Source organism: Ictidomys tridecemlineatus, chromosome 12 (assembly GCF_052094955.1).
Source record: "Ictidomys tridecemlineatus isolate mIctTri1 chromosome 12, mIctTri1.hap1, whole genome shotgun sequence".
Classification (NCBI taxonomy): domain Eukaryota; kingdom Metazoa; phylum Chordata; class Mammalia; order Rodentia; family Sciuridae; genus Ictidomys; species Ictidomys tridecemlineatus.
This window is the reverse complement of record NC_135488.1, coordinates 100,896,573-100,909,814: the sequence shown is the minus strand read 5'-3', so window position 1 is coordinate 100,909,814 and position 13,242 is coordinate 100,896,573. Positions and strand designations below refer to the sequence as shown.

Genomic DNA, 13,242 nt, shown 5'->3' with positions numbered 1-13,242 from the left:
AACCTCAGAGAAGCAGGGGTGGAAATAGGATGGAGACCTTCATCAGAATTATTTCATTTCTTTTTTTTGTTTTGTTTTGTTTTAAGCATCAGGGTGGAGGGTTTAGATGGTTTTTTAAAATTTCATTTTAAATTTTTTTCTGTGTGTTGGGATCCAGCTCAGGGCCTGGTACACACTGAGCATACCCTGTACCACTGAGTGCATCCCCAGCGCCCTCCCCCACCTACACAGTTGCATGGTCTTAACACAATCCTTTTGAAAGCCTCAGGACCAGAGCTGGGCCGAGCTCCACGGATGATCTCAGGTTGGCTGTGGGCTGACACTGAAATGGTCTGTCACATCCGTGATATTATATTCCTGTGGAGACAGCGCCTGCAGCATTCATCCAGGGGTTGGAACTGCACATATTTTAAAAGCCAGCTCTGTGTGTCTTATCCAAGAGAAGACAAGCACCATCCAGCCAGGCTCCAGGCTGGGCTCCCAAGCCTCCAGCTGGGAGAGTGTGCTGACCCTCTCTGCACTCTGGGGGCTCAGGTGCAGAGCGGGCACATGGCTGTTCCTGGATCTCAAATGATTTGTGGAGAATCAAGACCCACCCGGTGTCCCACACTCCCTCCAGAACTCCTAGACCCAGGAAGGAAGGGACTCTGCCCCAGGTGCTGAACTCTCAAGGACACTGCTTGGACCTTCTGACAAGTTGTTCCCCTTCCTCCCAGGGCTCAAGAGCCATTCCTGCCCAGACCCCCACAGCCCACTCCCAGGCCACTGGGATCCCTGCAATTCCCTGACCAAGGTCCTGAGCCCTTCTAGGGCCTGCAGAAACGTGAATCTCTCCTCCAGGGACCCAGACCACGAGTGTGTGCACGCTAAGCCCAGGGGCAGCATTTTGCAGGGTCAGACAGAGCTTAGACCTGTGGGCTGCAGGGCGAATCCGGGGTGGAAAGTGAGGGCTGGGTGGGGCAGGCATAAAGGCTGAGGCCAACTTCCCCCTCAGTGTAGCTCAGAATTTTGAAGACCCCCTGCCAAAAAATTCTAGATGCAAGCCTTGCCCTCTCGATCATTATAAGGATATATTTGTCAAAGGATAGAATATACTCTGTGTCACAATTCATTAGCTCGCTCTCTGCCTTTTGAATATTTATACTGGCACATGCACCTCCTTTTCCACTCTCGCCCTGGGATCCCCAAATATCAAGGACAGTCCTGGGTCTTTTAGCACGCTGTATTGTGGTTCAGGTTCCCTTTTTTCTCTCCAAGCCTGCGGATGTACTGATGGAGAATGCAAAGGAAAGCAATCTGGAACCACAGAAAAATAAAACAATTTAGTGTGTAAAATCCCAATATATCAAACACCCCCACTTGCACGTGTACAAGCAAGAAATGCATTTCAGGACAAAATAGAGTACAACCACCTGCTATGCAGATGAATCAGCCTGGCAGCATCCAGCAGAATCAGAAATAGAAGCCAGCGAGTAAGCTACAATCTGCCTCGTGCTTCCCTTCTCTCTCTCCCCCACCCATCTCTATTCCTACTGTGTCACAGAACTACCACCCTCTGTTGGTGGCTTGAAGTCATGCCACTGAGGCCCCCAAGAGGGCATGGAGAGAATTCTCACTGCCCCAGTCACGTCAGTGTAGACAACCAAGGTTGCAAAGTTTTATTTTTTCCTTTTTATTTGGCCACGAAACTAGTTGTCCTCAGTGCCTTATTTCCTAGCAGTATTTCTGAATTGTGATCAAGGATTTAACTGAATAGAGAAGCATGAAATCATGAAGACAACTCCATTATGTTTTTTACCCATGCAGAAAACAGGTGAACACCTACATTCTGAATAATTAAACACACACATCAGGACACTTTACCAGATCTATTCCATAAGTGATGACCTACTTGACTTTTTACAGCTGTCCAGTAGGAAGCTGACCCAGGTATAGACAAAGAACCTGCATCTCAGAAGTTGCCTGGGTGCAGTGATCACCTATGAGGTCGCAGAGCAGGACTCCAACCTGGAGCCCCGATTCCGAATCACTCTGAGTTATTTTCAATTTTAATAACAAAGTGTTGTTTGGGAACAACGCATTACCTGAAACACAAACTCGGGTGTCACCTGGCCAAATTTGTTTTCTAAAGTTGAGAGGAACTTGATATATGTTTAGTAATTTTCTCTATCAGTGTGTTTTGTGATTGCAAGTAAGGCTTTTTAAAAATTTCTTAAAAATGTAGAATTTTGTGGAGATTGTGAATTGGATTTTTTTCACTGATAAATTAGAGTCAGCATCTAAAAAGTACTCCATCTAAAGAAAGCTAATGTGCTTGGAAAAACTGAAGATAGAGACCCTGATGTTGAAGAACCGGTTAAAAAGATAGAGTAAGATTGTTTCTTGAAGTGTGAGAGAAGAAAACAAAACAATATATCCCAATTAACATTTTATACCTTGTGGTTTAAGTATTTGTGTATAACTAAATTAGCAAATGTTACAAATGGACATTTGGTTATGCTTTATATTACATTAAATTATATGATAGCATTTGATTGTGTCATCTTTGTATTCAGGTTGACAAAAAGTCATCTGGGGGAGATCCTACCTGGCAAATAGAGATTGCTCTGGGCGTGGTGACACACTAAGTTGTTTCCCAGGATAGCAAATTGAAACCCGAATGGGGAAGAGACAGGCTTGTGTGCTGGACCCACAGTAATAATAAGGAACGGATGGCATTCAGTCACACACTGGCTCTGTCCTTGGTGCAACCACTAAGGTTTCCCAAACCTTGCTGCCTTTAGTCCTCACAGCCTCTTGGGAGGTAGGCTCTGTGGTTGACCTGAGTGTCCCTCAGGACCACATCTTGCCACATCAGTGACTTGGGTTCAGGTAGAACCGTGACAAGACTGCTTTTTCCTCTCTTCCTCAGGCAGCGCTTGTTGGAGGCACCACCATGATCATTGGCCACGTCCTGCCTGACAAGGAGACCTCTCTCGTGGATGCCTATGAGAAGTGCAGGGGTCTCGCCGACCCCAAGGTCTGCTGTGACTACGCCCTCCATGTGGGGATCACCTGGTGGGCACCCAAGGTACTTCTGCTGGTAGAATCTTCAAAGAAGGCATGAGAGGTCTTGTGGGCAAAGGGGCCATCTGGACTCAGCCAGCTGGGCCCTGGTGCTCTCCTGCCTGGGTGGGGAGGGATGCCCACTAATGCCCCCACTTGCCAAAGCAACTGACCTGGGGTTCCACAAGGACAGTGGGTGGGCCTACCCTGCTTTACCCATATTGCAGCAGACACAGGGAGTGCCAGGCTGCAACAGAGTCCAAGGCTAGGGACCAGAGGCCAGGCCTCAAGAGCACTGGCTCCTTGCTCTGACCATAGGCTTTCAGCATATTATGTCATACGAGGTGTCACTGTCGTCTAATGGGGAGCATGCCAATTGGCTGGCTGAGACAGCTCAGGTGCAGAGGGTGGTGTCCTGTTTGTACTGGGAGTTGATAACACTGAGCTGAGGTCTCTAAACTGAGGGTCATTCATGTCCTGGCTCAACATTGCCTGGGACAAATGGCCCAGGGGATGCTTCTTTCCTATAGGAGCCTAGCGTTTACTGGGAGAAGACTTGAACCTGTCCTGGACTGCCCTGAGGCTGGTTGCCTCTGAGCCCTTTCTCAGTCCAGCTTCTGAGCCCATGTTGTGTCTCTGCCCTTGGCCTCTAGCTTTCCTATCCTCCCCCTGCCCAGGACCAAGGGCCAGAGCCCAGCCTCTTCTCCCTGGATTCCTACTTCCTTTTTCTTCCTGAAAATAGTATATAGGCATTCAGGTTTTGCTTCATTGCTGGAGTTTTATTGCTTATTACCCAGGGAAGTAGACTGTGCATTCATTCTTCCCTTATTTATTAAGCTCAATGTGCCAGTAGTTTGGTGGATGCCCCATACCATAACTAACATGTAAGCTTCACAAAATGTACAATTGTGGACCCTAGTCTAAAGGGTCCTCCAACCCCCTTCTGAGATGGTAACTAAAAGCCCCATTCTACCTCTGCCCTTCTGGTATTAGCCTTGAGTTGGGGACTTGCCCAGCCTCTCTCATCATTTCCTACCTGTTACTTATGGAAAGTGAGACCCTCACACACGAAGGCCCCCCTGATTGTACCAGGCTAATGGTGCAGAGCATGCTTATCTCAGATGGGAGTCTCCTTTCTGGACACCCTTCTGGGCTGTGACCCCTACTTGGAGCCCCTCTGCCTCCCCCTGGAATTGGCCTGAAACTGAGGACCCTTGCAGATTCCCAGCAACACTAGGGCCAGATCAGCTGCCCCTAAGTTGCCAGAGGTTGTGTAGACATTCATTTATCTAAAATTCTAAATTCTTTTTTAATAACATCATTTTTTAATCACATCTTTTTTATAAAAAAGGAAACACATAATCCATTTAGGCTTATTTCTTTCAGTCTAGTCCATGCTTTTCCATAGCAGCTCTGTGAGCACTCTCTATTTTTGTTGCACAGTCTTTATGAGCTTTGATGTTAATGGCCACCTAACATTCTAGCAAGCAAATGAACCTCAAGTTGGTTTCCTACCATTAGAACAATGTTGCTTCCATTTTTCCCCCCTAACATAAATAATGTTCGGATGAATGCCCTTATTTGCATAGCTTTGTTCATGTTTTGTTTTGTTCCTAATTTGATTTTCCCAGTCTCTGGTTTTTTAGTGTAAGTATGCCTTCTTTGTGACCCCACTTCCACTCTGGGGGCTGGGGAACAGACCACAAGAATAAAAGTTGTTTTTCCTACATTTATCAAGGAGGCTGGCTTGGAGGTGCAGACCCAGGACAAGTCTGTGTGATGGGAAAAGCATGTTGATAATCTAAGAACACAGTTTATAATCTAAGTTCAAAGGACTTAGGCATCCTCTTGGTCAAGTGACCTCACAGCAGCCTGGGGTGGAAGGACAGTGAGACACTGCGAGGTTGAGGGGAGTCATAAGGTGATTTGACCTGCAGAGCTGGGACTGGCCCTGAGTATCCATGCTGGGCCAGTGCCTGCCCCATCGCCTCTGGGATCTCAGTACTCACCTGGCATTACCTTGCGTTATACTCTCCAGGTAAAAGCAGAAATGGAAACCCTGGTGAGAGAGAAAGGCGTCAACTCGTTCCAGATGTTCATGACCTACAAGGACTTGTACATGCTTCGGGACAACGAGTTATACCAAGTGTTACATGCTTGCAAGGACATCGGGGCCATCCCCCGAGTCCATGCTGAAAATGGGGAGCTTGTGGCCGAGGCAAGTGTGCAGGAGAGGGAGGCAGATGGGGTGGCACCAGTGGGGACAATTTGTTGGGGTGTGAGGAGGAGTGTCCTGACCACCTGTCGCTGATACTGCAAGATTCAGGCAAAACAAGTTATAAAAGAATTGTGAGATGCAAACACTGTCGGTGCCAAATGGTAGTCAGAAAATCCAAACTTATATACTGTATATTAAAAGGAATACCTCTTTTTTAAGTTCTAATGGCAAGATGTTTAAAGTCCATTATCACAAAAGAGTTTGGAACACCTCTTAGAGATATTTTTCATGAGATTTGACATACAGAACAAACAAGAATCAAGCTTTCTACCTTCCTATATCTCTTTGGAGGAACTGAATTAGTATAGAGATCTATTCTCTGATGCCAAGAAGGATAGACCTCTGGATTCTCCTGGGTCTTGGGATGAGGGTTGGTCTAGGAGTTGCTGAAGCTAGAGTATCTAGACTTCCAGTGAGGAAATACTGACTTTCAAGCCAATCAACAGTGTTTGTCTTTGGCATCCCTGTCCTGTTGGCTAGTTATGGAATTATATTTTTAACAGAAAAATGTATGTCTGCCATTAAGAAGAAGAATCGGGGCTGGAGTGTAGCTTGGCAGTAAAGAAGTGAGAGCAGGAAGGTCCTCACTTACTATTGGGATCATGGGTTTCCTCTCTGAAGATAAGTGTTATAGAAGACAAGTGTTATAAGGGCTGTGGCCACCCTGTGAGGACAGCAGTGTCTAGCATACGTTTTGTCCTTTGGATTAGGTATTTTCTTGTATTTCTATGATTCAGTTTTCCTTTGCTATTATTTAGGGTGCTAAGGAGGCACTAGATTTGGGTATCACAGGCCCCGAAGGAATCGAGATCAGCCGTCCAGAGGAGGTAAGGAAGAGCTCCTGTGTCCTCTGTCAGCTTCTCTCCTGCAGGCTCACAGAATCTTGTAGGATGGAAGAGGGGTCAAGAATATAACTCATATCACTTCCTCTCTGGGTGAAATTTCCATCTGGAAGCTTCCCAGGGTTCAACTTCCTCCATGCTGAGGCCAACCTGATCTCGAGCTTCCTTAAAAGAGATAGTTGTGGGGCATCATAAAGACCCCACCCCATTTGATTCTGGGGAAAATGTCATCGGTTCCAGGAGTTGCTTTGCCCAAAACTGAATCAGGAGACAGAGAGACTGAAAGGGATTTTGGATGCTAGAAGGAAGTCCAAACCATAAGTCAGGGTCTTAGCATGTGGGGAATCAGATCCCATCTGAGGAGCACCTTGGACCATTCCCACCAGAAACGAGGGGCACCTGCCTGTCTGTGCTCTTCTGCCCTGCTTACTCATTGAGATGGAAATTAAAAGCCCTGACAGCAGAATTAATTACATAACTTTCCTATGTTCATATATTAATACACCACCAGTAAAACTCCACATCATGTACAACCACAAGAATGGAATCCTAAATAGAATAAGTTATACTCCATGTATGTATAATATGTCAAAACACATTCTACTGACATGTATATCTAAAAAGAACAAATTTTAAAAATTTTAAAGAAATTAAAAGCCCTTTCTCCTCTGCCCTCTGATTTTTATCTTTGCATACAGTTTTGCAGGGTATTGACACACATAGTGCCCCTGCTACAGAATTCTGCTCTGGAGGTTCTGTATCAGATAAACAATGCCTTCTTGCCCCGTGAGTGTTCCGACATCCTCTACTATGTGTAAGGGAAAGTGCTTTTCCTTTCCTCAAATGTAGAGTGGTGGTTGGATATCAACAATGTCAAGGAGATGGGATTTGTGGTCCCACTATCACCCAGGAGCCATGGTGGCCCGCCTTCCTCCTGCCCTGCACCTGTCTCTGAATATAGGTCCTGTTTGGGCACCTCAGAATTGGTAGAGAAGGATGCACCAAATAACAGTCAGTCGCCTGAGGGTGCCCATGAGAACGGGTGAGCAGGGATGTGCCCAGGCCTGTACTTGCTTTGTTAGGTTACATGAGGAAAGAGCAAGGCTTTCACTGAGGTGATGACAAACAACAACATCTGCCGGTTAAAGGGAACCGCTGGTACCAGCCGATGGGATTACAGCGGTGCCTTTTAACTATGCCCTGAGTAGCGTCCAGCAAGGATGTGCATAGTATTCTAAGTCCCAGGACCCTCTCTCCATTGGAGCAGAAGTTTTTGGAGCCTAGTGGCCAGGCCTTGCCCTCAACCCTCAACCCCATCAGCCCCTGAGGGTACAGCCAGCCCCTCCTGGCATCCCTCCAAGGCTACTGTGGCTCAAGGAGATGCTGAAGCTGGGTTCCTTCCTGTTCTTTGTTTCTAACAGCTGGAAGCAGAAGCAACTCACCGAGTCATCACCATTGCCAACAGGGTAAGTAGCCGGGATCCCAGAGTGGCCTCACTCTGCTGTGGCCCCCAGGGCCCCAGCTGTTTGCTGAGTGGAGTGTTATTGCTCTCTGTTCCACTGACTTGAGCTAACTGAAGCCCTAGTTCATTGCTCAAGGGTAAATGGCCCAGGGAGGCAGAGGAAGGTGGGGGAACCCCGAGACTCTCTGCAACTGGAATCTTATTCCTTTTGGAGGAACAGGTAGACTTATAGTTTAGAAAATCACAATTAGACCTCTGCTGCTACATCGTTGTTTTTGAACATTTTTCCTTGGTCTAGTTCAGGTAAAGCCCCCGCAGGGTTGAGAAGGCACTGGTGGAGGGTGATGACGGGACGGTGATGTCAGAGTTCCAGACTCGGCCTTCACCTAACCTCAGCTTTTGACCACATGCCCTCTGATCTGCTATCTCATTATATAAAGTTGGAATAATTGTGTCACTTGCTTTTCACAGGGGAGTTGTAAGATCAAAGGAGCCCAGGAAGGGAAAGCACTTCACAGACAGTAGAGCCCAGGCAGGTCATTGCCCCCAAGCCAGCGCTGAAGGAGTCGATTTGCTCAGATAATCTGACTACTGCCTCCAGAACAGCTGCTTTCACCCCGTGGTCTCTGGACCTGCAGTATCAGCATCATTTATCAGAATTAGGGACTTGGAAGCACAAATTCCCACTAAATCAGAAACAGGGTGATTTCCAGCAATTTGTATATAATAAGCCCCCCAGTGATCCTATAGGACCTTCCCTTCTGGAATGGCCTGGGCCACCCAAAGCCTATAATCTGGGAGATGTAGTCTTAAGAATTTGGTGGTAGTGGGGGACAAAGAGGCTGTAAGTCATTCAGCCCCAGAATTAATTAGTTGACTTGTAACATGCACATGATATAAAGCCAGTTCCTAAACTCTTATATCCTCCTAATTTGATTAGCAAAGAAAGCATCCAAATAACATTTGATGAAACAGTTTCTATTAGCTCTTTATAGCTCTGGCAGTTAGACAAGGACCTTATTTCATTTATTGTGACAATAGTTACTTTAGCAATTACCTCCTGATGGGAATTTACCCCAGAATAAGGAAAGACTAGAACAATGAAAAGGCAGCTCTTTGGTTTCTAGCTCAAACGGGTGCCCAGAGAAGGTAAGCCATGCGCCATAGCCACACAGTTCAACAGAGGAAAAGCTAATCAATTTGACAATCTAGGTGTCCACTCACAAGATGGTCTTGTCTGTCCTACACTCTGAACCCTGACCCTGTTGTATTTTGTTCTTCCCCAGGGTACAGCTGTCTCCTAATAGGGCAGCCTGTAGACAGCAGGCATTGTAATTTTAGATATAGGATACAATACACTACTATCTCTAGGTCATCATGTTTATAAACAGGAAGTTGAAATAGGAAAAACAGTCCCTCCCTTTAAATTACAGTCCAGGCCGTTGGATGGGAGAAAATGGGAGGTTCAGACTCGACTGTCTTGACCTGAGGTTGCCTCCAGGGTTGGCCTCCCTGGCAGGATCTGCTGCTGGCTGCCACCTGCTGCCTCCTTGCAGCCAGCCCTGCATCCCAGCATAAGACTGTCACCTGGACAGTGGGGTTGAGTTACATGGGCCAGTGGTGATGCCCATGCTGGGACTGATTGTTCCAGGGTTAATTTGGTGCTTGTTACCTGTTTGGGGGTTGATGCTCTACTTCCTGCATTTCTTGTATTTAGACTCACTGTCCCATCTACCTGGTCAATGTGTCCAGCATCTCTGCTGGTGACGTTATTGCAGCTGCTAAGATGCAAGGTAAGTGCTCAGGCTTGGGTGCATGTAGTGTTGTGGATTGGAGAACTGCAGGGCACACCAGCTCAGTGCACGCTCAGGCCTGGCTTCTGAGGTCGGGATGTGTACCCACTCTTCCCTGTTCTGTGCTCCTGTGGGCCTCAGAGTGCCCCGCCCTCGCTTGGGTTCATTCTGTGAAACAGGAGTTTTCTCCTCCGCACATTTGTAAGTGTAACAGCTTTGCAGAAATGTCTGTCACCTCGCCTGGGTCTGATAAAATGATCTAAGTTTTAAATTGACTCATTAATTAGTGTCTTTTTGGCCTCAGATTTTACTAACAGTTGCCTTGACAACTACCATAAAACCCTGGGCCAATTCCAGTGGGCATTTCTGGGGGTGTAAGGAAGTCCCTGGAGGAATGACAGTGTGTGAGCCCAACTTCCTTTTTCAGCCATTTGGAGCCCTATGTGCAAGCCCTCAGGGCACTCGTGTAGCTCCCAGTGCTGATCCCCTTGCAGTACCTGCTTTATGGCTGTGTGTGGTCCACCCAGCACAGGGTGCTGGCAAGGGCCTAGTAACAGGGAAAACAAAGTCATGGTCACCACCCTAGGGATGTCAGTCAGAAGCAAAATCACCCCAGAGTTCCACAGTTTTACCTTCTAGGCCCCACCCTTTGCCTCTCCCCTAATTGAAGCCCCTTGTTGGGATCCCACTGGATTCTTGCCCCACCCTGCTGGGTGGATCCCCCTCATATCTCCCTGCCGTCTAACCTTACTACGGATCCCACCCCAGCAGTTCTTTTGGAGCTGCTCACAGCACCTGCCAGCTCAGAAACAGGCCAGGCTGCCCCTTTTCCCAGGTTTCATGCCCTGCATCCTGCCAGTCACCACCAAGCCTCAGCTCCCTGCGGTACCCTACACACACCCTGGCCAAACTGGGTTCCTCAAAGCGTTGCTCTGTGCTCCCTGGCCTCAGAGCCTACGCCCTGCTGTTCCCCTTGCCCAGAGTTAGCAGGACAGTAGGGAAGTCCCTGGACTTGGACCGAGCCAGGCTTTCAGATGCCCCAGTAAGCTTGGGGAAGTCCCTTCCCTTCTCCGCCTTCAGCTCCTTCAGCTCTAAATGAGAGGCTCGGGCCAGTGATCTCTTGGACTCAGTGGCTTCCAAGTTACAATTTTGCCTCTTTTTCTTCCAGGGAAGGTGGTGCTGGCTGAGACCACCACCGCACATGCCACACTGACAGGCTTGCACTACTACCACCAGGACTGGTCCCATGCGGCCGCCTATGTCACCGTGCCTCCTTTGAGACTGGACACCAACACCTCCACCTACCTCATGAGTCTGCTGGCCAAGTAAGACATTCCAGCAGGACCACGCAGCCATCGGCCCACTGTGCATGCCCCACAGTGGATTCATAGGTCTTTAGGAAGATGTCCCAGAGTCCAGGAAACAGACCTGACCTAGGTTTGGTTTTGTTGTGCCCGTGAGATGCGTTTCTTGTATTTCCCTCTCCTGAGCCCATCATAATCCCTTGGGCTTCTCTGACCCCTTGAGAGGGAGTTTCTGGGGTGTGAGAAGGAAGGGTTGGAAAGCTGAGAGCAGTGGTGAGTCAGCATTGCAAAGGACAATGACACTCCAAAGCCCAGTGGGGAGCTGGAGGATGTGGCCCATAGGAAGGGTCCTTTTTCTCTCCCCCTGCATCTCTCTCTTCCTCTTTCTGTGTGTCTTTCGCTTCTTTCTTCCCTCTCCTCCCTTTTTTCCTTTTCCCTCTTCTCTTCCCACCCTCCCTCCAGGTCCCCTTCCCTCCAGCACCTCTCTAGCACAGCCTTTCCCTGTTCCGTCCCAAACTGAAGAAGATGGTCCAGTGAACAGTCGGAATTCAGTAAGGCAGAGCCATGAAAAGATTTTGAGAATCGTAAGTTCAAGGCCAGTCTCAGCAACTCAGAAAGACCCTGTCTCAAAATAAAAAAGGGCTGGGGATGTGGCTCAGTGGTTGAGCACCCCTGGGTTCAATCCCTGGTACAAAAAAAAAAAAAAATTGTTTTGTCCCAGTAACTTCCTGCAGCTTCTTTCTCTTTTCTAGTGACATTGGGGGAGGAGCCATTGCTTTGTCTTCACTTTTGGCGGTTAAAGTGACATCTAGTTTAAAAGACAATCTAAAAAAAAAAGAAAAAAAAAGTTAGTCTCCTCCCCTTCCTTTCCCAGCTCAATTCAAGTTAGGGTAGGTGGATGAGGGGGAAAGAGGGCTCTTCCCCATGCCCAGGCCTGCGTCTTTCCTTGCTCCCAGTGCTAGCGAGGACCCTGGCAAGGCAGTGTATGTCTGGAAGCTTACAGAGCTTGGCCCACCCTCCCCAGCACTCCTCACCCAGAGCTTAGGGGCAGAGCTGCCAGTCCACTGCCCATCACTGTCTCCTCTGCCCTCTTGAAATGCTCCTACTTGATGCTGGGGTGGAGAGTCTGAGAGCAGAGCTGCACCTGGAATAGGAGGCAGGGCAAGACACCAGGCCACTGCATCCAGTGGACACTCTTTCTTCCACAGACCAGGGGCTGGGGGAAGGCAAAGGTATCTCTTCTGGGATGATGCAAGGGAGTTGAAGGAGATGATAGGCCCTAATGGAAGGTGGTTCTCTTTAGATCATGTGGCACTTAATTCATCCCTGTCCTTGGTATTCAGTCCTGGTTGCCAACAACTAGAATCTCAACACTTGACATGTTAAGGCCCTAAAGAGAAGGGTGGGGAGGGGGCTTTCCGTGGAATGGAGTCTGGGGTAGAGGCCAGTGTGCACCATGGTCTAGTGGCAGTAGTTAGAATCAGTCTCATTGTTTGGGTGTGGTGCTAGGCAGCAGCAGCAGCAGTTCTTACAGATTCATTAGACAGATTCATTAGACAAATTGAGAGGGTAAAGAGGTAAAGAGAGAATGTGCTGGGTCTGCTTTTCCTTGGGAGAAACCAACCTCCTTTTCATAATTATTAACAACCCACCATATATAATAACTTGGGCTTGGTTCCAAAGTCAGAGAATCTTTTGAAATGCCTCCACTTGGTACAAGCAAATTTACTGCAATAGCAAAAGATAATAAGTGCCCCAAACCCACACAAATCAAGAATTATTAATTGAATAACTGAAGTGTTTATATCTAGCCTATTTTGTCCCAGAATTTAAATAAATTCTATTCATTTAAGAAGAATTTCAATTTTATTTGTTAGAATTATCTGAAACCCTTTTTAATCAGTACATATTGTATTTTATAGGATTTGGAGCGTACTTTTCACATTTTAATTATTTATAGAAATTTGTGGTTACTATAATTTTGCCTATATAATATATTGGTGGTGTAATTTCCATGATGCAAAATACTTGATAGAAAACCCAGACACCAATTATTATTGCTAAAAGAGAATAAGAGTTACTCTATCATTATCTATTTTAAGATGTGATGTCATGCTGAATAGGAAAAAAAAACCCACAATCTATACATATGAGGATTTGTCCTTTATTTAAAAATCTGTCTTGGGGCTAGGGTTGTGGCTTAGTGGTAGAGCGCTTTCCTGGCATGTGCAAGGCTCTGGGTTCAATCCTCAGTGCCACATAAAAATAAAATAAAGACATTGTGTCAACTACAACTAAAAAATATATTTTAAAAAATCTGTCTTCTTAAAAGGCCCAGAATTTTTTTTTTCATTTGAACATGTAAAACATTGAAGTACATCTTTGACAAACCCAGTCTTATTTTTAAGCTTTGAAGATTTTGGATGGGTATTTTCCATCTCCCAGATTTGGGGCAGTACTAGGAGAACTCAAATGCTCTTCCAGAAAGTAATGCATTCATTCTCACCTTCCTACTTGT

The 13,242-nt window shown here is 46.9% G+C and overlaps 1 protein-coding gene across 3 annotated transcripts in view; it reads left to right on the top strand.

Annotated features, from left to right (window-relative positions):
* Window positions 1–13,242, top strand: part of Dpysl5 (dihydropyrimidinase like 5) — an 83,322-nt gene that overhangs the window by 57,095 nt on the left and 12,985 nt on the right. For all 3 annotated transcript variants that reach the window (XM_040271469.2, XM_005322555.5, XM_078029513.1), the window contains exons 3-8: window positions 2,912–3,070; window positions 5,084–5,263; window positions 6,082–6,150; window positions 7,587–7,631; window positions 9,345–9,420; window positions 10,589–10,745. In XM_040271469.2, coding sequence (XP_040127403.1) covers window positions 2,912–3,070; window positions 5,084–5,263; window positions 6,082–6,150; window positions 7,587–7,631; window positions 9,345–9,420; window positions 10,589–10,745 — 686 coding nt within the window. The remainder of the gene's footprint in view (window positions 1–2,911; window positions 3,071–5,083; window positions 5,264–6,081; window positions 6,151–7,586; window positions 7,632–9,344; window positions 9,421–10,588; window positions 10,746–13,242) is intronic.